Here is a 25,985-nt window from a genome sequence, read left to right on the forward strand (position 1 = left end):
GGTTTTGGTTTGGTTTGGTTTTTCAGAGTCCAGAGTGCTAACCATTACACCATGGGACCCGTACTGTTTTGGTGTTTCGAGACAGGGTTTCTCTATGTTGCAGCTCCAGAAGTCACTGAAAGTGACTGTCCTAGAAGTCATTCTGTAGAGCAGGCTGGCCTTGAACTCATAGAGATCCACCTGCCCCTACCTCCCAAATGCTGGAATTAAAGGCATGTTCCACTACTGCCAGGCCCAGTTCAGTGTTTTTATGTGATTGTTGAGTGTGCAAGCAAGTAGTTATTTTATTCTTGTGGCTTTTCTTGGATCCTTCTTTCTGTTTGTCTTGTCCACTCCGATGTGACAGTTTTTGTTTTATCTTGTATTTTATTTTGTTACATTTTATTGTCATCCCCTAGAAACTTATATGTTTTCTAATGAGAGACAGAAAGGGGATGGATCTGGATGGGGGGGGGGAGGTGGGGAGGATCTGGGAGGAGTAGAGGGAAGGGAAACTGTAATCAGAGTATATGTGAGGGGGGGAAAATCCAATTTTGATAAAAGGAAAAAAATAACTTTTTTAAAGCAAAATTTTAGAGCAATATAACATGACCGTGTCTCACTTACTTTCTGCTGTTATACATAGGGTCCCTAAATAAAAGGTGACTATCATGCCTATGATATCTTGTTTGTGTCACATACAAAAGGTCATTGCTGCTGAACTGTGTGTGAAAACAGCTGGGCTATTTTTGAAAATATTTTCCTTTGGTAATGGTGGAAATATTTAAGGGCAGGCAATAAAAAAACAAGATACACCTTATTTGGTAATATTTTCCTTTCAATATTGATCTTGAGCTCTAATTTGATACAATTTTACATAGTAGCTTGAAGTGTTCTTTGAAGGACTTTTGCAGGAGAATAAAAACTACATCTTTGCATAAACAGTAACCATCTCTTCAAAGTAAATCTCAAATGATGTTTGGTGGATTTGCTGTTCACACTTGCTTATTTTTACAGTGCTAGGGATGGAGTCAGGCAAGCATTCTGCCACTGAGCTACACCACAGCCCCTAGACTGTCTTATGAGCTAGAGTGCTGTGAGAAGCCTCTAGAACCTCTCCTTCTTACATTCCCCTTACCATCAGTAAGATACTACCTATTCTCCTAAGACTGGACAGTTTCCAAGAGCTCACTAGTTCAGAACACATAAAAGCTAGAGTGACGTGCAGGACTCCGGATATGGCTGACACAGAACCCTGTCCTAACACGAATCCTTGGGTTCTCCTTCCAGCAATTAAAAAAAAAAAAAGGTGAATTAGAAAATGTCCAAATGATGTTTATTTTTCATTGCTTCCAGTATTTACCTGTATCCAGTAATCACATAGACACATAAATGTATTACAAAGCACAGTTTAGTGCCTGGGTGTATTAGTTACTTTTCTTGTTGTTGTGCCAAAAAACACTTGACCACAGCAACTTAGGGAACAAAGGGTTTACTTCGGCTCATGGCTTAAGAGTCCACCATGGCTGGGAAGGCCCAGCAGCAGGAGCAGGAGGCCTCTGGTCACATGGCATCTGCAGTCGGGAAGCAGAGAGAGATGAATGCTGATGCTCTGCTCTCTGTCTTTTTTATTGAGAGCGGACCCTACCCATGGGATTATACCATCCACATTCACGGTGGGTCTTCACTCTTCCGTTTAACTCTTCTGGAAGTAGTCTCCTAGACCCATCCAAAGCTGTGTTTCCATGGTGATCCTAATCCCAGCCAAGTTGACAGTGACTACCAACTGTCACACAAATGAGCATATTTTCTGTAAGCAGGGTGGAGACTGTTCCCACAGAGTCTGTGTCACGCTTAGAAGTTGGGATGTCCTCATAGCTTGTTAATGCCACTTTCCAACAGAACGCATCTACAAAGACAATTCAAATGGCTCTTTAGCAGACAGGCCCTGGGTCATCTGACTGTTGCTGAAGAGTCTTATGTAAGAACCTGGTCAGTGGAACTGTGTTCTTCCAGGCAGTGATGGGTGACATTATCCTGGGTAATGTCCAGGTAGGCAGGACACTCAGTCATTCTTCATGATACCTAGTTTGGGACTACAATATGTGCTGAGTTACTGTGTCACCCATGGAGGGTCATGCTGGCCCCGTGAAGTTATAGGTTGGTGAGGGCAACAAACGGTGTTAGTCATTACAAACTGTGTCAGTGATTACAAACTGTGACAAACTGTCATGAGGGATTCAAATGATATGGTGTGGCATACATCGGTGACACTTAGGATAGGATGGTCAGTATGGCTTCAGAAAAGAGACCTCATGTAAGGATGGGAGCCTTACACCAGGAGCTACTCTACCCCTCACAGAGATGGCTTAGTTTGCTATGAACCAAAGAATGGCAGTGTCCTGTTCTAGACTTAAGATCTCAGAGGTTGGTCTCAAGGTGATGGGTCAATTTGCTCTTAAAAAGTCAGACACAGCTAAGAGAGTGAAAGGGAAAGTTAGAATCTGGAGGCTACCGGAAGGCTGGCTTAGGACTGGTGCTGGAGGAACCCTGGCCATGAAATAGAAATCAGAAGTAAACTCTCCTCCTATAATGACTAAGTTACAGGGAAATTAAGTGAAGGTCAGGCTGTCATGTTTCTGCATGAAAGTAAATTCATATTAATAGCTTTTTAAGAAAGAATGAAGTGGGACTTAGGAAATAACATAGTCAAGCACTTGCCAAACCAGCAGAAAGACCTAAGTTCTGATCCCTGGCACCCATGTAAAAAGCCAGGTGTGATGTTGTGGACCTGTATTCTAGTTTTGTGAAAATGGAAATAGGAGGATCCCTGGAGGCCACGGGTCAACTGTTCTATACACCAAAGTGAAGTGAGGTTCAGGGGCCTGTCTCACCCTGAAACCAGGTATAGAGGCATATGCCTTTAATCCCAGCACTAGAGGCAGAGGCGATTTGATCTCCATAACTTAGAAGCCAGCCTAGTCAACATAGTAAGTTCCAGGTCAACCAGAGTGACAGTGAAACCCTGTCACAAAAGTGTGTTGAGGGGGCGCACTGGACAGATGGCTTAGCAGGTAAGAGCACTTGTAGAAGACCTCGATTTGGTTCCTAGCACCACATGGTACCTTACAACTATCTGTAATTCCAGGGGATTTAATGCCCTGTTCTAACCTCTGCAGGCACCAGGCACACATGTGGCACACACACACATTCATTCAGGCAGGACACTCACATAAAATAAATTTAAAAACAAATGGTAGAGAAAAACACATGGCAATAGCTTTTAATCAACACATACATACACTCACACATATGAACATGCACACACCACATACACATAAACTTAGAAAGAGAACATTTAAAAATAATTAGTAGAGCCAGGTGGCGGTGGTGTACAACTTTAATCTCAGAATTTGGGAGGCAGAGGTAAGTGGATCTCTGTGAGTTTGAGGCCAGCCTGGTCCACAAAGTGAGTTCCAGGACAGCCTGGACTGTTACACAGAGAAACCCTGTCTTCAAAAACAAAAACAAAGTGACAGAGATGGAGGAGTGATGAGCAAGATGGTCAAGACCATGATGGTGAAACCCACAAAGACAGCTGACTGGATAAGGGGGAGCTCTTGAACCCCAGACTGATGGCTGAGAGGCCAACAGGGGACTGATCCAGACTCCATGAATGTAGTGTCAGTGAGGAGGCCTCAGAAATCTCTGGGCCTTGGGTAGTAGACTAGTGTTCACCATGGCATACAAATGAATTTGGGAGCCCACTCCACATGAAGGGATGCTCTCACAGCCTGGACACATGGGGAAGGACCTATGTCCTGCCCTGGATGAAATGACAGACTCTGGAGATCCCTCCAAGGAGGGCTTTACCCTCCCTGGGGAAAGATGTGGGGACTGGACTGGGGGTAGAGGGGGTGGGAGTGGGGCTGGGAGGGAGAAGGGGGGGGGAGCTGGGATTGACATTTGAAGCATGCATGTTTCTAATTTAAATAAAAAAAGAAAAACAAAAACAAACCCAAGTAGAATAGAGGAATGGGTGTACCTCAGTCATAAAGCTCATACCATGGTCCTGAATCTAGCCACCAGCATCTCAACCTACCCCTGCCCAAAAGGGAAGACGACTGAAGCCCAGTCAGAATGAGAAGGGGAGAATCAGATACCCAATAAAATGATGCCAACCACCACATCTGTGTTTTATCACTTCAACCTGTTCACTTTGCATTAAAAGGCTTCTACAGTCAGAAAGCCCCTACACACACACACACACACACACACACACACACACACTTCCATGTTTGTGTCAGTGCTGGGTTTTTTTTGAGGACTAGGCTTCTTAACTATAACATCTTACGTCTTTTTGCTTCTTAGCTATTCCTGGAGTGTGCCTTCTCTGTGAATCCCCTTCTAACAGGATGTCATGGTTTATCCCCCCCCCCCCCCCCCGCCCTTTGCCTGGTGGCTGACAGAATCTTTGACCTTTGACTACTACAGTCCTTTGTGCAGGGTTCCGGCTCCTCTGCTATCTTGGGAACTCCTGCTGTTTAGCTGCAGTGTCCATATTTCCAAACCCTCAGCCATTAATTCCTCTAGACGCCAGCTGTGGGTGAGAGCCCTTTTCTATTCTACAACAGAGTTTTCCAGCCTCACTTAGCAAGACTTCTTGTTTCTTGTTTGCTAACCATCTCTGCTGTGGAACGTTCTCTGTGGGGCTGGTTACCAGGAGAGCTGAGGAGCCCTCAAAGGCCTCCACGGCCCCAGTCTTACCAGAGATGATGGTGGAGAGAGGCATGGACAGGAGACTGGCCTGGGTCCTCTGAAGGGCTTTCCTAGCTGTATGGCATGAGGGAGTCACCATGTCCCCACAGACCTGTTTCTTTGTCTGTACAGTGGTGCTCTCACTGGCTTTACAGCCAGATATCCCTGTTCTGAAGGGACGTGGGGTGGGGGAGACATGATGGGTACGAGGTGTGAGGGAGCACTTTTTCCCCCACCCCTATCTCTGTGCTGGGATGGAACAGAGGTTCACAATGTGTTTGGAGAAGGTATTTTGTGACCTGGAAATGGCTGAATGAACCATCTCTAAGGTCCTTTCCACTCTGAATCTATGGGAGGCAAGTTTCGTGCTTCCTTTTGTTCTGATTATTGGGAGAAAGGTCTCACCAGCCAAGGAGGGAAGTGAACTTGTTCTGAGCCAGGGCTGGGACTTGGGTGGAGCCTCAGAGCTCTCAACTGGCATCACCACAGTGAAAATGAAGCCAATGGTATGTCTGGGCTCAGGGCACGGTGCTCAGAGAGTGCACAGAGCTACTCACCTTTTTCTGGGACATGAAAAAGAGGAAGAGGATGGGATTGTGTTGTCACAGTTCCTTGAAGACCTCAACCCCTGTGACAGAAGACATTCCACTTTTTAAAAAAGATGTATTCATTTAGTATGTATACAGTGTTCTGTCTGCATGTCTGCCTGCAGGCCAGGAGAGGGCACCACATCTCATTACAGATGGTTGTGAGCCACCACGTGGTTGCTGGTAATTGAACTCAGGACCTCTGGAAGAGCCATCTGAGCCATCTCTCCCCCTAGAACCATGTCTCTTAAAGGTTCCCCAGCTCCCTGTAGTGTTGCAGACTGTGGACCAAGGCTTTAACCACATGAGTCTTTGAAGAATACATCCGCACTGGAGCAGATGGGGTTTATGCCCTTGATCCAGGCTGTGTGGTCCAAGACTTATAGGTCATGGAAGGAGACATCCTCCCTTTAGAAGGTGTGAATGTCACTCTTTGTAAGATAGCAAAGAGGAAAGAAACTGTTAATTTTTGTGACCTGTGGTTTGTACTTTTTTTTTTTTGTCTTAAATTACTGGCCTGGAGAGATGATTCAGTCATTAAGAATAGTTGCTGTTCTTCCAGAGGGTGGGGGTTTGGTTCCCAGATCCTCATGGTGGTTAACAGCTGTTTGCTCTGGCACTGTACACCTGTGGTGCACAGAAGTACGTGTAGGCCAAGCGCCACACATATAAAATAAAAATAAATGGAATCTTTAAAACTTTAAGAATTAGTGTTTGCACCATTTTCTGTTGATTTTCCTCCTGACTCGCATGCCCACCTTGTGCCCTTCTATGCCCACAGATTTCTCATTGGGTAGAGAAAGAGCACTGAGTGCTGGTGGGTATACCCTGACCTGGTTCCGTTCCTTTCTCCTTTCTAAAGGAGCCCAAGTCCTTCCGTCTCTTCATCCAGTACCAGTTAAAACAGGTTGTCAGGGGCAAGCTGGTCACCTGTGACTCCAAGTGTCCAGGATGGGAATGCCTGTTGTATGTTTTGAATGAGAATGATCCCCATAGGCTCACATATCTGAATGCTTAGTCACCCAGGAGTGGTACTCTTTGAAAGGATTAGGAGGATCATGAGGTGTGGCCTTTTCGGAAGAAGTGTGTCATCGAGGACGGGCGAGGATGGGCTCTGAGGTTTCAGAAGCATGTGCCAAGCCCGGCGTTTCTCTCTTCCTCTGCCTGAGGACCGGGACGTACTCTCAACTCCTGCTCTAGTGCCACATGTACCGCTATGCTCCGGCCTCACTGCGATGACAGACTAACCCTCTGAGACTGTAAGCAAGCCCCGAATCAGATGCCTTCTTTCGTAAGAGTTTCCTTGGTCATAGTGTCTCTTCACAGCTATAGAGCAGTGACTAAGACACTGTCCCGGAGGAGAAGCTCCGTGGAGTCAGCAGGTACTGGCGGGACATCCGGCACTGAGGGCGGCTAGAGGGGTCTGTTGGACTCGATGAACTGTGCTTTACCAAAGGACAGTGGCTGGCTACAGACGGCTCCTCTAACAATGTGCAAGAGCAGACTGGATCTAATTATGAATTGCTGTGCCTCTGGGTTAGGTAGGCATTTTACGTTATTGGAGAAGGAATTTGTGGCCTGCAAGAATTTGATATAAACTTAAGACTGAGAATCTTCTCGGGTTTCAGAAGAAAGGAAGGCAACGTGTTCTATTTCCATCCACGACCATGTAAGAGGGTCAGGAAGAAGTCAGGACAGGAGGGGAATGTGCACTACTTGGGGGTACCTGAGTGTTTCAAGAGTAAATTCATCTGTGATCTGATTTCCATACTGATCAACCTCGCCCCTTTCTAGTAGGTTCTTCCTGCCCTCGTTTGCACTCTCCAGCTCTCTTCACTAAGCATGCATTCTGCCTCCTTCTTCCCATGCTTGTAAAGTCTAGTGAGCCTGGGACCCTCAATCCAGGGTTTCTCACGCCAGCTCCTCAGCTCACAGCACCAAGAAACGGCGTGCGCGCAAGCGAATCCTCGCATCTGTCAAGAGCAGCATGCCTTTCTGCAAAGCCCAGATTGCCTTTTCCAGGCCTTAGCCTGCTGACCAGTGAATGGAAAGTATTGTCATCTTTGCTTTAAAGTGTAGGCATTACTTTCATGTGGTGTGAGGTTTGTGCGGTCTCTGGGTTGGGTTATAACTGTGTTAGTCAGTCTGGCTTACATCTTAGCATCTGTGCACCGACTCAGGAGAATTGGAGACCCCCCCTCACTCCCCAGGTAGAATTTCCTGTGAAGCAAATTCCACAAAAGGAGATGAGCAAACCAGCCAGCAAGCCAGTGTTTCTATACAGTCTGAGTGCTGGGGATGGCTTTTATGTTGTCAAATGATTTGGAAAAAGCCAAGATAAAAAAACCTCTGTGATGTGAAAGCTAGATAAAATTCCAGCTTTCCATGCTCAGAAAAACAATTTTGTTGGCACACAGCTACAGTCCCTTGCTGCACTATATTTTGTTGCCCAAAGTCCGAAACCCGGACGTGTGCCTGGCTCCTAGGCTTGAGTAGGCAAAGCAGCAATGACGTGTGACATTTTTTGAGTCTTGTTACGTGCCAGGCAGTGGCCTAACCATCATTTAGGCATTATCTTATTTAATTCTCACAGTACACAATCTCTCTGTGTGTCTCTCCTCTGTCTCTCTCTGTTTCTCTTCTAGGGAAGTAATCTGCCTACCCTGGCCTTAAAGTAGATCTCTTTTGATTACCATTTTAAGATAACAACTAGAGAGATGAAATAATTTGGCCCCCCGTAGCTGGTCAATGCCAGATCTGAAGTGTACACCCACATCTGTCTGGTTCTAGAACTCAAATCCTTACCCACCACAGAAACTACGCAGTCATCTGGAGCAGTACCCACTTATCCCTACAGCTCTGAGGTAGAGAATTCAGATAAAAAGCTGTTTGTGATTTACTTTTATTGTTTAATGAGGATTTTTATGCTGATCTCTCAAGAATGCATTTTTGGTTCCTTAGTGATAGTGACCCTTGCTTGTGTGGCCCAGCACAGTGTCCTGCACATCACAGACACTAAATACGGTTTGTTGGATAAAGTTGGTTAAGAGTAGGGAAGAAGGTAGGATGTACCACAAAAACAAACAAACGGGAAAACAAGACACAAAGAAAAGATAAAAAGGGCATCGAAGATGGCTTGGGGTATCTCTCTTTTGACCTTGGCCCCAGAGGCATGGCTCTAGGACTCAGTCCTAGGAAGACACCTACTGGCAGGTTCAAGCCGAATGCTGTGTTCATTATTTCCCAGAATGCTGTGTTCATTATTTCCCAGAATGCTGTGTTCATTTCCCATAATGCTGTGTTCATTCCCTCTGCTGCCATCCAGCTGTTCCACTCTCCAGCGTCCTCCCCTCCAGCGGCACTGTAGCCTCCCGACACTGGGTGTAGACACACTTCTGACCTCTGAGGGCACTGTGTAGGTCAGCCTTTGCTACAATGTGTCCATTCAGAAGAGGCTATGGAAACTAATCACGGGAGCTCAGGGTCCAAAAACTATGGCTGACATCAGAAAGCATTGCTTTGACTCTGGAAAGAGACCAAAGGAACCCTGCCTCCTCCAGTCTTTCCAGGAAGTCTGCTGGCTGGAAGGGACAGAAGCTGGTGCCAGGATTTCTCTAAAAAGAGATGCAGCGGTGGTGAACAGAAACTCCTCCCTTCTTGAGGCTGGTCTGGCACCAAGAGTCTGTATGGGGAGCCTCCAGGATCCACAAAGAAACCCCAGTCACCTATGTCCCAGTCAGCATGGAAACGACAGTACTGAGTGGGAAGAAGCAGAGTAGCCTGAGGCCAGCCCAGCCCCACGAAGCATGCAGAGAGGTCTCCATGCATCTTTCACTCTCATGTGTTGGTTTTATTGAAGTTAAAATGAAAAGGGGGGTTACATATTTTTCTTTGGATTGTTGTTTGTTGTTTACCCTATTGTTTGACAAGATCTTCCTACATATCCCAGGTTGGTCTAGAACTCACTGTGCTCACTGGTACTCGTGATCCCCCTGCCTCAGCCTTCTGAGTCCTGGGATTATAGGTGTATGCTATACACCCAGTTTTCATCTGTTCTTACATCCAGTAATCAAAAGTTTATTGAGTCTTACATACGTCCGAAGTATGGGTTCCTAAAAGGACTAATAAATCTCTTAGGGCCTTCAATGATAATAACAGCTTATATGTTGACTGATTGGTATTGGCTTGCTGGTTTTCTCCCTCTAACTTGCTTAGCTATCTTCGTTTTTAAAAACAGTTTTAAATGATTTATTTTTGTTTAATATGCTTTGGTGTCTTGCCTGCATGTCTGTGTGAGGGTGTTGGATCCCCTGGAACTGGAGTTACAGACAGTTGTGAGCTGCCATGTGGGTGCTGGGAACTGAACCCTGGTCCTCTGGAAGAGCAGCCTGTTGCTGGAGCTTCCTGCAGCCATTTGGCTACTGGGGTTTTCTTCTCCCACTGCCCTTGAGCCCCACATAAACTTACATTAATTATGAAACAGTTGGCTGAGGCTGGGGCTTCTTACTGGCTCGCTCTCTCTTAATTATTAACCCACTTCTATGCATTTCCACATGGTCTTGGCTTACCAGAGGAGAGTACCCAGACCCGTTACTCCTTTGGCAGCTGTATGGCATCTCTTCCAGGGCCTCTCTGTGCCTACCTTTCCCAGAATTCTCCTTGTCTCCTAGTCCTGCCTATCTTCCTGCCTCTATTGGCCAAACAGTGTTTTATGACATCCCCCATCATCAGTCAGTGCTCTTAACTGCTGAGCCATCTCTCCAGCCCAACTATCTTTCATACACAGCCTAGACTCACCTGCCTAGGGTTGGCACTGCCCACAGTAGACTAGGCTCTCCTTTATCAGTTAGCAATCATTCCCTCCCCCCCGGGCATTCCTTCCCTCCCACCCCCCCTGTATACCCATAGGTCAATCTGATGGGGACAATTCTACCCAGGACTGGAACCATCCCTTTGTTTAGCATGTATAGGCTACCCACCTGTTGTTGGTAGCCTGTTGGTTAGTAGGCCCACCAGTTCTTGTGTTTAAGTACCTTTTATTTAACTTGCTAAAGTCCCTAAGTGCAGAAATTGTGCTGTTGTTATTTTAGCTCTATCAAAGTGAAAATGTAAAGTGCTTCCTTTAAGTAAAAAGGTAAAAACTTACCTTAAGAGACAATACATCCAACTTGATTACAGTCTATTGTTACTGTTCCCTGTTTTGAATTAGTTGTCAGCTTCTTAATGCTCCTAGTTTCTAAGTAAATTCATCACCAAAGTGAAAGTTATCACAGACATGCATGTGCTTATGGGGAAATGTAACACATCGAGGGTTCAGTGCAACCCAGTTTCAGGCATCCACGGGATCTTGACCACACAGGGGACCCGTTGTAGAGCAAATCTGAGCCACGCCTTAATCAGGACCACATGTGGCCATTCCCATTAAGATTCTGAAGGATGGGGGTGGTAGTGCACGCCCTTAATCCCAGCACTCCAGAGGCAGAGGCTGGCGTGTATCTGTGAGTTTGAGGGCAGCGTGGTGTACAGAGAGGGTTCCAGGACGGCCAGGGCTACACAGTGAAAAACCAAAAACCAAACGAACAAACAAAAAACCAGACAGATGAAGAAATCCCAAGGACTGCTTAGAAAGACACTGTCCTCTGATGGCATGCTGGAAGAGGCAGGCAGTGAGGACGAGGGGTCAGTCCTCAGTTTACTCCCCTCAGACAAAGGGCCTATTTTACTACCTCCTTCGGCTTAAAGCACTGAGTTACTGGACGCTCAGTAAACTCAAGCCTGTTCGAAAGACACCTTAAGTCCACAAGATCGGGGAAAGGCACTAAGACTCGGGAGACACCCGAGCCTTAGTCCCAGAAGACTGGAAAAGGGCGTCAGCTGAAAATATTGTGGGATGTCCATCCAGGGCGATCCCAGTCACTCATAGTTTAGAATGCTGTCATCGCGGAGCCCTGTTCCCGCCGGCACAGCCCATCTCCGCCACTTGCATCAGTTCTACAAAAAGGTTTTAATTCCTTGTGAGGAATAAGGTTAGCCAACGAGACTCACCGGGGGAGAGAAAGGGAGAAATCCTACACGCAATGCCATCACTAACTGGGAGCAACAGCCTGCTTTTGCTGAAGTAAGGCTGGCTTCCTGGGGAGGGACCTGTTGCCATAGAGACGGGAGGCGTGGCTTATACAGAACCACGAAGTTCCTGGGGCCGTCAGCTGAGGTTGTCTCTGTGATTTTTGTTTTGTTCTGTTTTCCTGCCACAGAGTCCAGGAGCTGGATTGGTTGCTAATATAGAGGAACGTGTGCCAGCTCAGGGATCAGATCCCCACGCTGGTGTAAATGTATTTTATTGTATGGACCGCAAGAAAAGAATGTCCTTAAGAAGGAAAGGCAGATGCCTGCAGCTAGGCATGAGTAGCCTCTCACCCAATCACCCACCTACTGTCTCCTGCAGGCAGTCTGGACTCCGCGGTGCCTCTGGGTGTGGTCAGCCGCGCCCACATGACTGGCGCTCTTTGCTTGCAAGACATAAAGGCCCCAGGCTCCCTCCCTGCAGGAACAACCTTGAATTTAACCATTAAAATAAAAAGTATGATCCCCTGTTTGCTTAGGAAAACAAGTGCCTCTGATGTGCGTGTTAATGTTCTCGTGGATAAACTGTGTTCATGTTTCCTAAGGCGCGTGTCCCCGTTCATGTGGAAGCCAGAGGACAACCTCAGCTGTCCTTCGGATGACACCACCTTGTTTCTTAAGACAGGATCTCTTGTAGGCCTGAAACTCAGCCAAGTAGGCTAGGCTGGCTGGCAAAGAGACTCGGGATCCTCTTGAGTCTTCCTGTGGAGTAACAAAGACTGCTGTGACTGGATTTCTCTTTAAAAACAAAACAATAACCCATGGGTTCTGGGGACCAAAGTCAGGTCTGAAACGTTCCTGCACCCCAATAAGCCTCTCCACCGATGCAGAAATCCAAATCAAACTGAATTAGAAAAAGCCCTCGTTTAATGGATACAACGCTCCCAGATGGCCTTCCAGTCCCCTAGAGAGGAGATGGAAAAGAAAGACCGGAAAACCACGAATCTATTTTCTGAAAGGCTGTGTAAATACCCTGTGGGAGTGGTCCTGAGCATCTCTGGGGGAGGCGACATCATTTGGCGGGCTTTCTGAGATGCAGCGGGGTTTGGAGGGAGATAGGGGAGGGGGCTTGGGTGGAACCTCCACCATAACATCCCAGACTCTTTGGGTACATGGATGCCAGGGGCTGGGGTGAAGCTTCCACCATCACAAGGTCCTCGTAGCCAGTCCAGCACAGATATCAGGAACCCAGGGCTAGCACCTAGTACTCGAGGATTCCATTCCAACTGTGGGAAGAAGCTATTCAGCTTTGGATTATACACAACAAACATTAGTAAAAACCAAAGTGCACTTTGTTTTTTGTTTGCTTTTGTCTTTGGTATCAACGGAGCAGTACAAAGAATCAGGTAGGTTGGACACACTGTGAGGACAGCTGTATGCCCACTTCTATGCTGTATACAGAGATACAGAGAGCAGAGTCAAGGAGGCTAGAGTCAACTTGATGCAAACACTCACAGCCCCCTTTCCCACCAGTCGTCTGACTTCTTAGCTGTGTGGCAAACTCACACGTCCACCACTGCTCAGCACAAATAAGGCAAACAGAGCGCTTTCCGTTGAACTTAAACTCTAGAATTGTAAGGGAAGAATGTGGGGAAACTCAGGTGGCTCTCAGGCCTGCATCAGCCTGGGCTTCATGTTACCCTTTACCCAGTGTAGATATTACAGGTTGAATTGGATCCCTTCCCCCCCAAATTCACTGAGGCCCTAACCCTTGATACCTCATTTGGAAATGAAATTTTGCATGTGTAGTCAAGTTACAATGAGGCCATACTCACTGGGTCCTCATCCAATGTGATTGTTCTCACACGAGAACAGAGAGACACGGAGAGAAAAATGCCATGTGAAGACAGAGACATACAAAAAGATAGTCATGTCAGAATGGGTAACAAGACTGAAGGGATACGTCTACTTATAGTCAGGGGAAACTAGTGGGTACCAGGCACTGGAAGAATGCTCCCCTGAAGGCTCACCGGGGACCTAGCCTTGTCAACCTTGGCTTTGGACATCTGGCCTTCAGAACTATGAATTTCTCTTGGGCCATGGCAGCCTGTGGGGTTCCGGCACTGCAGTCCCAGGGAATGAATATTATGGGTAAAAACTGTATAAGGGAAAACACACTGGATCTAAATGAACCTGTGCCCTCACTTCCACAAATTACATTCCAAGCTCCTGAGATGACATATAGCCAAGACTGCCAAACCACCGACCCCGGTTTAGGGAAAGGGAAGGATTATGAAGACTGAGATACGAGAATACACTTTTCAGTTAAGAATATAGGATGCTGAAACCCACAAATTATAGAGGAACTGGCTACCAGGCATAATGCTAGGTGATTACTAGTGGAGCAGCTTAGAAGTGCCCATTGAAGAAGCAGCCTCAGCCCACTCTGCCAGGCCAACAGGAGTTCCTTTCTGTGTAAGACTACTGGATTCAATATTTGTTGTCTGCTCAGTATGAGTCACCGTGGGAGAGGTATCACGAACTCAGAGGTCATTAACAGGAATACAGGACTTGGAAGAAGAAAAGCAATTATTTTCTTGTATTTTGTCCTGGGCAGAAGCCACCCAAATATGTCTTTAATTAGGGTGCTTCATCTGGGTCCCCCTTTTCTGCCATTATTGCTAGCTGGAAAGAGCTGTCTTTCTCCTTGGATCCAGTCCACATGACTATGAGCTAGAAGCAGGGTACCCTGCTCCTGGGGATGATTTCTAGAAGCTCTATTTCTGTCCTTTATTTTTCTGTGCCTAACACAGTTGCTGGCACATAATCATTTGTGAGATAGACACATGTCTAGTGGCAGTACCAACACCAGGCCAGTTCTGATGTGAGTTCTTGGGCTGAAACAATTCTTCCTTACCAACGTCTTTCGTGAGAGGCGGGCAAGGATTCTCACAAGAATTCTTTGAAAACAAAATGAAGTAGTGGTTACACCAGGCGGTTTCTAAGCTTTCTGGTTTCAGGTTGCCCACTTTTCATTGGCTATACCCATTGTGTCACTGGCACAAATAACTCTTGAACCAGTTGGCTTTACTCTCCTCTGAAATTGCCTGGTCATTCTCACTGCTATCAATTATCCACTAGGGGCACCATGGCACAGTTCACCTCTACTCTGTAGCAGCTACTCCTCCTTCAGCTGGGTACTTTTCTAAACTTTAATCTCTTCTAGAATAATCGTAATATCTACTCCTACCTTTTGGGAGGTTTGCTTTGAAGTTCAAGGAGAAAAATCTATGATGACAACCCTTTCTACCTCTTAAGTTCCTCATAAGATTTGCCTCTTCTAATGGCCTCTGGTCCAATTGTTTTCCAATTGTGAGATGAACATTTACCTTAAATCATATTCTGTCATTCATTGCTTTGTAGGAAAATCTCAGCATTCTGTGTCTATTACTGAGTGTCTATTATGGGACAAGGTTTGCACTGGGGCCTGGGCGGTTAGAAGTAGAAGACAGAACCTCTCATAGCTTTTAGTCAGGAATGTTACAGAACTTGCATGAGTGGCTCTCCCACCCAGTTTGGGGGTGAGAGGGTCTAGAAACTGGAGGAGGTGGAGAAGATGTGTATTCTTGCCAGAACAAGTGGTGTGTGAGCCTAGGGAAGAGGATTCCCAAAGGAGATGCTGATGAAAACTTGGGCTGTAAATGTGCTTGCGTGAGACTCTACCAAGCATTGAAGGGTGTTTGGTACCACTGTGCCTAGCACTAAGTGTCAATAGGGCATCCACACTCCTCCAACATGGCAATCATGTGTACCCTTCAGAGAGGCATATCCCAGCAAGAGCCATCACCATCGGGTTTGGTTCTATTTCCTGGTTAAGGGTCATGTCTTTAAAAACAAACAAGCAAAAATACCTTACACGGTGGCATACCTTTGGAACTGGGATTGTAGCTAAGGAAGAGAGAAAGTGCAGAAAAGGGAAGACAGCGTGTCCAGATCAGAAATAGCCTTTTGTGTTATCCTGAGTAGTTTACTTTCTAGGAGAAGCTGCATTTCAAGCGCCTTGAATTGAATGAATCTTCATATTCTATAACATCAATAAGTTTTGGGTCATGGGATTCCACAGTCCCACCAACCTTATTAGGTCTTGCTCTTATGATTATGCATTGTTTATAATGTGATCCAACTGAAGACAGTTAATTCTGATTCCATTGAATAGAAACAAGGGGAAGGGTAGAGGCAGCTCAGAGGGCTTAGTAAGGTATGGTGTGCCTTAATTGTTTATTTGTTGTGGAGACCAAACCCTGCACCTTATACAGGGTAGTTTCCACCCATGGTTGCCTGGCCCCAGCACTGGGGGTGAGACAGCACACCATGAGAGAGAACATAGCAGGGCAGAGTTGGTTACCTCGGGTAGGTCCAGAAAGTGAGAGCACAGGACAGAGGGACAAGGTTCGTCTTTTCCGGACATGCTCCCCTCCTAATTCCAGCACCTCTCTCTCAACAATACATCAAATTATGAAGTCATCAGTGGGTTAATCCTTCAATAAAGTCAAAGGGCTCACAATTCTATCACTTCCCAGAGGCCCCACCTCCAAACTCTAGGACATTAGGAACCACGCCTTTAATCCACGGGCATTTGGGGTGGGGGACACATAATATCCACATCTGTGAGAGGACACTCCACAGTGCTTGTCTAGGACTCTCAATGCCGGTGAGCTAGCTGGCCTCCCAGCCTTTGCTGTGTCCTGTGCAGGAATGTCTCTGCAGTCCCCATTCCTCATCACTTTTACTAGATAGCCGCCTGCATGCTAAAGTCCATCGTCTGTATTTGATTATGGCATAAAGGCTCCGAGTCTGTTAAGTTCTTATGTCTTCAGGACCTACTCAGTGCCTGGAACGCACTAGATAATCAGTGAGTGGCACTGAAGGATTGAATAAGCACACCTTCTTTAAGCACAAGCCCAGCAACAAGACTAAGGACCGACCCCACTTCCAGCCTCATTTCTTCTTTGTGATGGCCTGTCTTAGGGAAAGGACCTTGTAAACTGGTATGGGGGGACTGGCTTGTAGTTTTAAGAACTAGTCCCAACTGCATTATAAACATCTGAGGCAGAATACATGTCCACCTAAAAACCTGTACACAAATGTTTATTAACAGCATTATTCATAAGAGCCCCAAAGTCAGAACATCCCCGGTGTCCACCAACTGGTAAGAATGGATAATTATAGCTAGGTAGTAGTGGCCCATGCCTTTAATCCTGGCACTTAGGAGGCACAGGTAGGCAGATCTCTGAGTTTAAGGCCAGCCAGGTCTACAGAGCGAGTTCCAGGACAGTCAGGGAGGCACAAGAAACCTTGTCTCAATAGATAGATAGACAGACAGATAGATAGATAATGATTACCCTCATATACTGGAATACTGTTAATAAAAGGAATATAATACTGATATATATTATCATGGATGAACTTTGAAAATTGCTGAATGGAAAAGGCCAGACACATATTATTATAGTTTACATGATTTCATTGTCATGAGTCTAGAACAAAAAAATCTATTTGTATTTGAGTCCCCTACAAGTTAAAGTCTATATAGAAAGTAGATTAGAAACAGGATTATAGGAGATGGAAAGGTAGGTGGTGACAGCTTAAAGCTACAGGGTTTGAATTGGTTTTGAGGTATCGAAAACCTTGAACAGTTGAGTATGGCAATAGTGGTCCACGTTTGTGAATACACCACTAGCAGATTTTGAAATAATGTCTTTTTATTATTGTCAATAGCACTTAGGTTAGCACTTAGGCAGGCGGATCTCAGTGAGTTTGATGCCAGCTTGGCCTACAAAAAGAGTTCCAGGACACCCAGAGCTTTTACACAGAGAAACTATGTCTTGGAAAATAAAAGACAAAAAAAAAAAAAAAAAAAGAAAGAAAGAAAGAAAGAAAGAGAAATGTGTTCTGCATTGTTTGACTTGGTGGAACTGTGTTGCACAAACCTTTTTCTGGGGGACACGTTGAGTGGGGTGGGTGGAAGAGGGTGTGGAGCCGAACTGATTTTGCAATTTAAATAATCTGCCTTCTTTCAAGCTACCTGAAACGTCCAAAGAAACAAGTTTTAGTTTAACTGATGAAAATGCATGCTGTCACACCCACCCAAAACACTCCTCTAGATCTGAACTTTTTCATCGATTCTCCAAATCTATTCTTCCTGCCTCAGCGCCGGCTTTTCCTAACACCCTTCAGTGGGTACCAATCCTGTCTGTACTGCAAGGAGACTGGTGCTCCCCACGCCTCCTGGGGTTAATCCTGCAGTCGGGTTTGGGCATGGACCTGGCGGCCTTGCACCGGAGCATGCTAGCAGCTGACTGCTGACTCAGAGGGGAAAGCCAGCCACCCGCGAATCTCTTTGCAGCTCGCTGCTGCATCCCTATCCCACAATCCCTTGCTGCAGTGTGGCTTGCTGCAGTCTTTTCAACAGACGCTGAGAAAAAGATGTCCTGTAAGATAAAGATTGATTGGTCTGAATACGGAAGGGGGTCTCCTACTTGTTAATGACCCAGAAACATTCCTGCCGACTTTCCTGAGCCTTCTCTCATTTCCTCCATTTTTTTTTTCTCTTCCTCTGTCCTGTCCGTGAGCTGGCACATCTCTACTTAGAGCAGAAGATAATGCTGGGCTTCTGATGATGGCTGCATTGCATGGTAGGGCATTTTAACCAGTCTCTTTGCATGGTGCTTCCAAACTTGAGACGGTAGCAGAAATGTGCATTGTTCTTTTGGGTGGCCGCGGAGCTGCAGCGGTAGCCTGGAGGGGATGTCTTTCTTTACCTCGCTGACTTTTCTGCTTATCGGGAGAAATGGGAACCTCAGTGTTCCGATTGCTTGCCGATATTTCTGGTGGATAACTGCTCCTGCTGCTCTCGCTTCCCTTTCATGCTGATGCTGCACGCTCCTTAATTACAAAATAGGGGAAGACCCGCTCTTCCTAAACAAAAGCATCAAATAGCAAGTATGGGGAGAAAGCTATTGTGAACGGATTGGATTTTTAACCTCATTAGTCGCTATTTTAGTGTTGTCTTGATTTGTTTCAAGTAGAATTACATTTCCTGCATCTTGATGTTTGGATGAAGTACTGAATTTGCAGGGTTGCTTCCCAGCTTCTCCTAGATGGTGGATGTGCGATTCTACCCTTCCCCCACCCGACTCTGTGCCTTGGGTTGAGCTCCTTGCCTCCCAGTTACCATTGGAAACCCATTCATTCATAATGCATGACTCGACCCCCTGGATTCTAGATGCCATTGAGAACTGCAAACACGCAGGCATCAAATATTTCTTTCTGACAAATTTTCCTGCTATGGGAGTACAATCAAACCTGGGTGGAGCTCAATAGAAGAACCACATAGAGGGAGAGAAATTCCTGGGTTGGCCCTTAGTTCTGCTTCCTCGAATCATGGGTAATTTTTGTGTCAGAGTTTTTTTCTACAAGAATGCCCCACCCTGACATTAATCTTCATTGTACAGCAATAGGAAAGCCAGTAGGAAGGCTATTTGTTTCCAACTAAAAATTGAATGTTGAATAAATGAATTCTGGAGCCAAAAGAAAATGTTTGTGTCTGAAGAAAAAATGGGTTCAGTGTCACAGCTTCCGAGATACAGACTCTGAATGAGGCATTTAAAAGACTATCAGTTGTCCAGCTTATGTTCTAGCTGCTTTATTCTCCATGGGTAAATTACTAGAGGTTTTTGAACACTGCAATCTGTAAAGACAGCCATTTGTTTGCTCAGATCCCTAAACAGGAGTCTGCTTCTTGTAGTGTGGACTAATTTTCAGAGTGCTTGCCTTGTTTTCAGGCAGGTGCTTTTGCAGGCACTGTTCTGACCCACTGTAGTGTTAAATAATTCAGGCCACTGGAGGGCCAGCCGGGAGCACACAATGAGAAGTCCCATGTGTGCTGTGACATGAGGAAGCTCCTCCGGTGCCCAGCCCTCCAACCCTTGTTAACAGCCCTCCCTGGCCTTCTAAAGAGCTCCTCTAAAAAGACAAGTGATTTGCATTGCAAAGATTGCAGGACAAAATGTAAAAAACTCTCTGACAGACGTGCTGGTTGAAGATTGATGAATACACCATATTTAGCCCACACATTTTTTAAAAAGACAGGCAAGTCTGTGTACCTTTTCACCTCTGAGGACGTCACAGTCCTAAGCTAACTTAATGTTTTTAATGTACGGGACAACAAGAGATTGGTGGGTGTTATGGATCAAGAAAACAAACTAAAAACAAACTTACTCTTTGTCTCAAGAATGAAAATACCCCTCATTTGGGTAGCTTTTGACATTGGTTTCTATAAGTTCAACACTCTTATCTGCCTGCATTAAGCAGAAACCCTACTTGTGAAGTCATTTTTTTCATTACTAAAGCGTAAATTTTAAGAATCTCCTTGCTTCCTTTTATTAGTTCTCTGATAAGACTAATGCTCTAACAAATGTTTTTATATACTAAAACATACAGGAGGGAAAGAAATATTTTTAGGTTTTAAAAATGCTGCAAATTATCTTTGTTTGTGTGCCAGAGAGGGGGAGGGGCGGTATGGATGTGAGTGAGCCCCTGCCTAGTTGGGAATCCAACACAGGGCCATGTGCTTGCCAGATAAACACTCCTAGAGCGAGACCCCCAACCGGATCATAGTTTATTTCTTCAAAATGTTGAGTCTATTACTCCTAGATTGTAGCAGTGTGATTGACTTGAGCACATCTGTAGTGGCTTAAAAAAAAAATCCGTGGCCTCCAGCTGTTACTTGACTACTGCAGGACTGCTTCAGGTCAGAGCACATTTGCTACACGGCCAGCGGCTATTAGGGTTTTCTGAGTATTTCTATTGTGCAGGTTGTCTGAATTCAAAGGATCAGGTTTCCCCCTGAAACTTGGAGCCTTAGATTAGAACAGAGAGCCTGGGGTGAGGGGAGCCAAGTATTCAAATAGCATCACTTGAAGAAGCCACATGTTGCTACTTTTGGTCTGCCGGTCTTTCTAGCCACTTCTCTGCCTTACTCTGCCTTCAGTTTGGATAGCCTCCCTTTCTCTGCTGAGCCCTTTTATTCTTTTTCGTGAAACTTATTACTGAAGGAAGCACTTATTCTAACTCATGTAGAAACGGCCTGCTTCCTATGTACCAGAGGCAAGGGGAGGGTTGTTATCCCACAGGCTTGTGTTTCGGGGAGTCCTGAGGTGGAATACTTTTCTCCCTTTTTGTCAGCGCCTCCCAGCTCCCAGAAGGGATCCCTGCCCCTCAGCACCATGGCTGCCCTGCCTTTCTTGTGCTTTGGTAGTCCCCAGAGGGAGCCCAGGGGAGCCATGGCACAGTGGTGGATGTGGGGAGAAGAGGCCCCACTCATCTTGATTGTCCCAGGCCATCACTAGGTAAAAGGTAATTAGCTCTGCCGTTTAACGCTCCTCACACAGACAGACTGGGCCCTTTGGAACGCTGAAAGCCCAAATCAAAGCTTAAGAGAGAGAGCACTTGAGGGGCTCTGCTTAGAAATCACCGTCTGAACGGAAAAGCCAGTGCTTCGAGGGAAGTTGTCACACACATCCATCCCTGGCAGTAGGAGCAGAGCTTTTGGGAACTTGAACACACCTTTACCTGGAGACAGACAAAGGACAGGCTCTCACCCTTTAAATGTGCACATGCGCGCCTACACACACACACACACACACACACACACACACACACTTCTAATTTACAAAGTGGCTCCCCTGGGATCAGGCTGGATTTAACTGAAAGTGGGTCACCCTGTTTCATTTCACAGGAAGACTGCCCTCTTTCTTCTAGCTGAGTCATCAGTTTCAGTGCCAGTTCAAGTATAGATGAATGACAATAGACTCCCAACTTAACCCAAAGATCCTGCCGGTGGGGGAGTGGTGGGTGCAGTGTGCAAGCATGTGTGTACATGTGTGTCTGTGTGTGTGGAGACCAGAGGCCAGTGTCTTCTTTGGTTCCCGTCCACCCTATTTTTTGAGACAGGGGGTCACCAACTTGGCTAGCCTGGTTAGTGAATGAGTCAGGACTCTGCTTGTCTCTGCCCACTAGATCTGGGATTACAGCCATTGCTGCCAGGCCCGGCTTTTTCTAGGGATCGGAACTACAGACCCCACGCTTGCATAGCGAACACTTTACGGACTGAACCATCTCCCCAGCTCCTAAAACACCTGTTCTTTAAACGGTGCTTCTTCTGTGCTCCAGGTGTCACCGGCCCCGATGTAGCATATTATCCATTATAATTATGAGTTCTATAAACATACCAGAAGATTCGATCTGCTAGAGAAGCTGATTTTCTTTTTGGCCTGTCCTCACCAACCATCATTATTAGTTGAAGAACTTTTTGAAAATGTAAGCTCGTTATTAAATAAACCCAGCTGAGAGGACCAAAGACTAATACTGAGTCAGGAGGACCACAAAGCTGTCTATAGAGACGGAAGTGAAATCAGGCGGGAGCTGAGTCAGGAAGGTAATGGGTTTGAGGCCAACCTGGGCTACTTAGTAAGACCCTGGCTAAAATCAAAGAAAAGAAATGCAATTTTGGACGATCAGGATGGTGTTGAATGAAGTACACCACAACTTACAAATCAAATGCTTCAGTTTTATTTCCCAGTCGTCTTCCCCAGACCAGCCTTGCCCGGCCTCACACCCTCCCCTTCTAGATTTTTTTCTTCCATTCTCCCTTCTCCCTCTTCCTCATGCTGATGTCAGCAACAAAACTCCACTTCCTAATCTGAACGGTATAATTTGGGGTGAGAAACATGGTCTGAGTCTTGGAACTGCGGACGCAGCGTTCTCTCGTTCCGTCTCCTATTAATCCCCCCCTTTGCTGGTGATCCCCATCCAATTGGAGGAGGTTTGAGCAAGTGAGCCAGGGAAAACACGAGAGTTGATGTGAGGGAAGGGATGCTGGGGCAGGAGGTTTTCTGTGCAAGGACTGTGTTTCCTGTTTGCGGAGTTGCTTCTCCCACAACACGCCGTGTTTAGCTGGCAAAACCGCTCTTAATGAGCGCCGTCTGTGCCAGCTCTTAGGCTGTTTACTGTGGTGCATATGTGTCCTCAGTGGTTTTCCAGCTCTTCCTCTGAATTTGCGAACATGTTAAAATATGTTGCTAATACTTATCCTTTGGACGATAACGTGTGTTGGTAAGCTTTAGACTGTCTCACGGGGAGGCAGGCAACGCGGATGTCAACGACAACATTCACAGCAGACATGCTTTGTCACAGAACCTAGCTTCTTTTCCCCGCTATCGTGCTTTAGTCTGCCAGGAGCATACTCTGTTTATTCAGAAATTAGTGACGGTGAAGAACCAGGCCCGCACAGTTCTAGCTGCCGGGAATGCAGTAGGGTGCAGACACACATCCCCGGGACCGCAAACCTTACACTGCAGGGGTCGAAGACCAGATGCAATGTAAGCACGTTACGTCTTGTGTCCGAAGAGGCTTCAGGAAGGTCTTTCCTGTAACAGAGCAGCCATAGACTAGAGGGCTTTCAGCAATTGTTTCTTCCAGGTCTGGAGGTTGGAAGTCTGAGTTCGGGGATCCAAGATGGCAGGGTTCTGGAGAGAGCTGCCCTCCAGCTTTGCAGACAGATGGCCTTCCCTTTATTCTGTCCTCACATGGAGAAAGAGGGGAGAGAGAGAGCAGCTTCACTCACACCAGGAAGCACAGTGGGACGCATGCCATCAGCCTGAGTGGGCTGAGGAATACGCACAGAACAGAGCCTTTAACCAGAGTGCTGCGATGACCAGCCCCTGGTCTCCTTGATTAGAAAAGCCATACGGACTTGGATTCTCGCCTGGCCTCCTTTCTCATCTGGGTCTCTGTAGCGTCGAGACCTTTCCTACCCTAATAAGCAACAGAAACCAATAATGGGGATGGAAAACTACAACTGGTCCTCTGCTCAGATCCCGTCCATAGGGCTCCATCCTCATGGCCTAATGCTCTCCCACAAATGATCACAGTCTCCAAATACATTAGGGGCTAGGGCTTCAACATATGAATGGGGGGGTGTTGCTGCACAAACATAGGGTCCATACAGAAAATAGGGGCGTATGGAGCAGAAGACAGCAAAGACAAGGGATAGAGTGTGCTAGAAACCCGGGGACAGGAAGGGGTTTAAACCGTGTGGTCACAATGAGTAGGAGACCGCCCCAACAAAGCAGTAGGGGGTGCGATTCAGGGAAGGCGGTGTTGTTTCGGGGCCTCTTGGTTTCATATAAAAGCCCTTCTAGCTGGTGAATGTCAATATCTGTCTAATGAGGACTGTGTAATACAAAAATAACTTTTGACCGGGTATGGCAGCTGGTGGTCTCTAACCCCAGCACTTGCGCGGTTGAGGTAGGAGGATTTCGAGAACCGGGGTGGCATAGCAAGACCCAATTTCAAGAAGACAGGCTCTTCTGCCTTCCCCCTTCACTCGCCCTCTGCCAATGGGTGTGCCTTCAGCTCTGCCTGGGTTCGGTGGATGGTTCCTTCCACCGAATTCTACTAATGTCCGGCAGAAGAGCAGTTCTGCTCTGATCTTCCCTCTCCCACACTGATTTCTGCCACATCTGGGCGCAGAAAGGGTGGCCAACAATTGGGAAGCCCAGATAGAGAGAGACATCTCCGGAAGAATGTCGCTAGGAATCCATCGCTGGTAGCCCTTTTAAAAACTGCTGCCTGAGCCGGGCGGTGGTGGCGCACGCCTTTAATCCCAGCACTCGGGAGGCAGAGGCAGGCGGATCTCTGTGAGTTCGAGGCTGGGCTGGACCTCCAAAACAATACAGAGAAACCCTGTCTCGTAAAACCAAAACCAAAACTAAAACCAAACCAAAACAAAACAAAAAAACCTGCTGCCTGCTCAGAGGCCTAGAAGTGTCCCCATATGCTCACTGGCTCATGCTGTGCCTGAGTTCTTCCAAGCACATTGTCCCTTTAGGAGCCATGAAATGCTTTCCGGTAGTGCACATCCAGAAATATTCCCGGAAGTGCTCTTATCCTGGCAAAGCTGGGGGTCCTTGGGGCTCAGAAGCCTTTTGTGTTGATTGTGGGAGTTCTTAAGAGCAAGATGCCTTCAACAGGTCACTTGTGACAGATCTGCGACACTGCCATGATTTTAAATTAGTGCTAATGAGTAGGCATAAATTAATTTACCGTGTAAGTGAACAATACTAACAAAGACATTTTCACTCACCACAATCATTACCATAGAATTAGAAACAAGTGGGTTTTTTTTAAGCTTTCAAGCATAGAAATGTTGACTTAAGGAATTATATTCAGTTAATATATATCACTTGATTAAAGTAAGATTTTGAAATCTAAATTAAACCCCATGCGTTTTCTCCCCCTCCCAACCCTTCTTTTTGCTGTTGTTAGCCAGCATGGCAGAGCATATAATGGTCACATGAAAACATTAAACGTAGTCAAGGACAGGTGAGATGGGTTAGCAGGTAAACATGCTACTGCCAAGCCTTAGGTCTCAGTTCAATCCCGAAACCCACTCAGTGCAAGGAGAGCAGCCCCTCCCGAAAGTTATCCTCTGACGCTCCACACGCTTGCTGTGGCACAATAGCCCCCCCCCGCTCTTCCCCAAACAAGTAGATAAATAAATGCAACTTTAAACTGCTAAAGCTATTCAGAATAAAATTAAGTTGGTTTTTCAAAAAAAGATTTATTGTTTTTATTTTATGTGCATGAGTGTTCTGCCTATATGTATACTATGTATCTATCACATGTGTGCCCTGGAAGCCAGAGGGGTGTCAGATCCTCTGGAAGTTACTGTTGTGAGCCACCCTGTGGGTTCTGGGATCTGAACCCAGGTCTCTTGCAAGACCAGCAAGGGTTTGCAACTGCCGAGTCATCCCTCCTGCCCCTGTCTAATGATAAGCTTAACAGAACATGTGGAGTAAGGGGCTCAACCTCATATTGAATGCTGAGTATGTGTTCTTTCACAAGCCATCACTGTCAATAAAATCATCATCATCATCATCATCGAACCCTTGGTGAATTTTTGTTCAGGAATGTGTTGATTTCTCACAGTCATGCAAATTTCACTGCCACAGTAGTCAGCAAGCTGCTGTTTTGTGACACACACAGGTATTGCCCTTGTTTAAGATTAGCTACCAGAGAGACCCATCAGAGGAGGTGGAAAACCTGGAACCTGAGTGTTCTGCCCCATTGGTTTCCCTGGGTGACCTTGGGCAGGTCATTGAAACCCTCAGTCTTGGTTTCCTTATCTCTAAGACAGACAATGCTTTCCTTCACTAGTCTGATGTCATAGGGGTGTGGTTGAGCTTCTGAGAGATGAACCGCCTTCATCCGGTCAATGAACATCTTTCTCTAGCTCTACGGAAAGTCTAGCCGCCGGGCAGGCAGGCTGATTAGATATTCCTATCTACACTGCTCAGCATGCGGGGAGCTCTGACCAAAGGTGATGCTCCTGCCTAACAGACCCTTTATACACCTGTCACATGTGTAACTCTGCTAAAATGGATCTTGGCAGGGCTTTAGTTTTAAATTTTATTTTTAATTACAATAAATTATACAATTTCCTCCACTCCTCCTCCTCCTTCCCACCCTTTCCAT

General features: G+C 46.2%; 1 protein-coding gene and 1 long non-coding RNA gene across 7 annotated transcripts in view; one reads left to right on the forward strand and one right to left on the reverse strand.

The window, feature by feature from the left end:
- Trim2 (tripartite motif containing 2) overlaps positions 1–25,985 on the forward strand; it is a 142,855-nt gene that overhangs the window by 64,946 nt on the left and 51,924 nt on the right. Inside the window, exon 1 of one of the 6 annotated variants that reach the window (XM_040752576.1) lies at positions 17,294–18,082. The exons of 4 other annotated variants lie outside the window; for them this stretch is intronic. In XM_040752576.1, the coding sequence (XP_040608510.1) occupies positions 18,080–18,082 (3 nt within the window). In that variant the 5' untranslated portion in view covers positions 17,294–18,079. Of the gene's footprint in view, positions 1–17,293; positions 18,083–25,985 lie in introns of those variants that run through there. One more of the 6 variants, XM_040752577.1, reaches the window with a different exon arrangement.
- Positions 1,257–11,458, reverse strand: LOC121142459. The gene is made up of 3 exons (XR_005879501.1): positions 11,370–11,458; positions 5,295–5,365; positions 1,257–1,888 (listed from the first exon to the last, which is right to left on the reverse strand). It is a non-coding gene; the product is annotated as an uncharacterized LOC121142459 (long non-coding RNA).

The sequence above is a fragment of the Mesocricetus auratus genome, unplaced genomic scaffold (genome assembly GCF_017639785.1).
Source record: "Mesocricetus auratus isolate SY011 unplaced genomic scaffold, BCM_Maur_2.0 Super-Scaffold_100009, whole genome shotgun sequence".
Taxonomy (NCBI): Eukaryota; Metazoa; Chordata; class Mammalia; order Rodentia; family Cricetidae; genus Mesocricetus; species Mesocricetus auratus.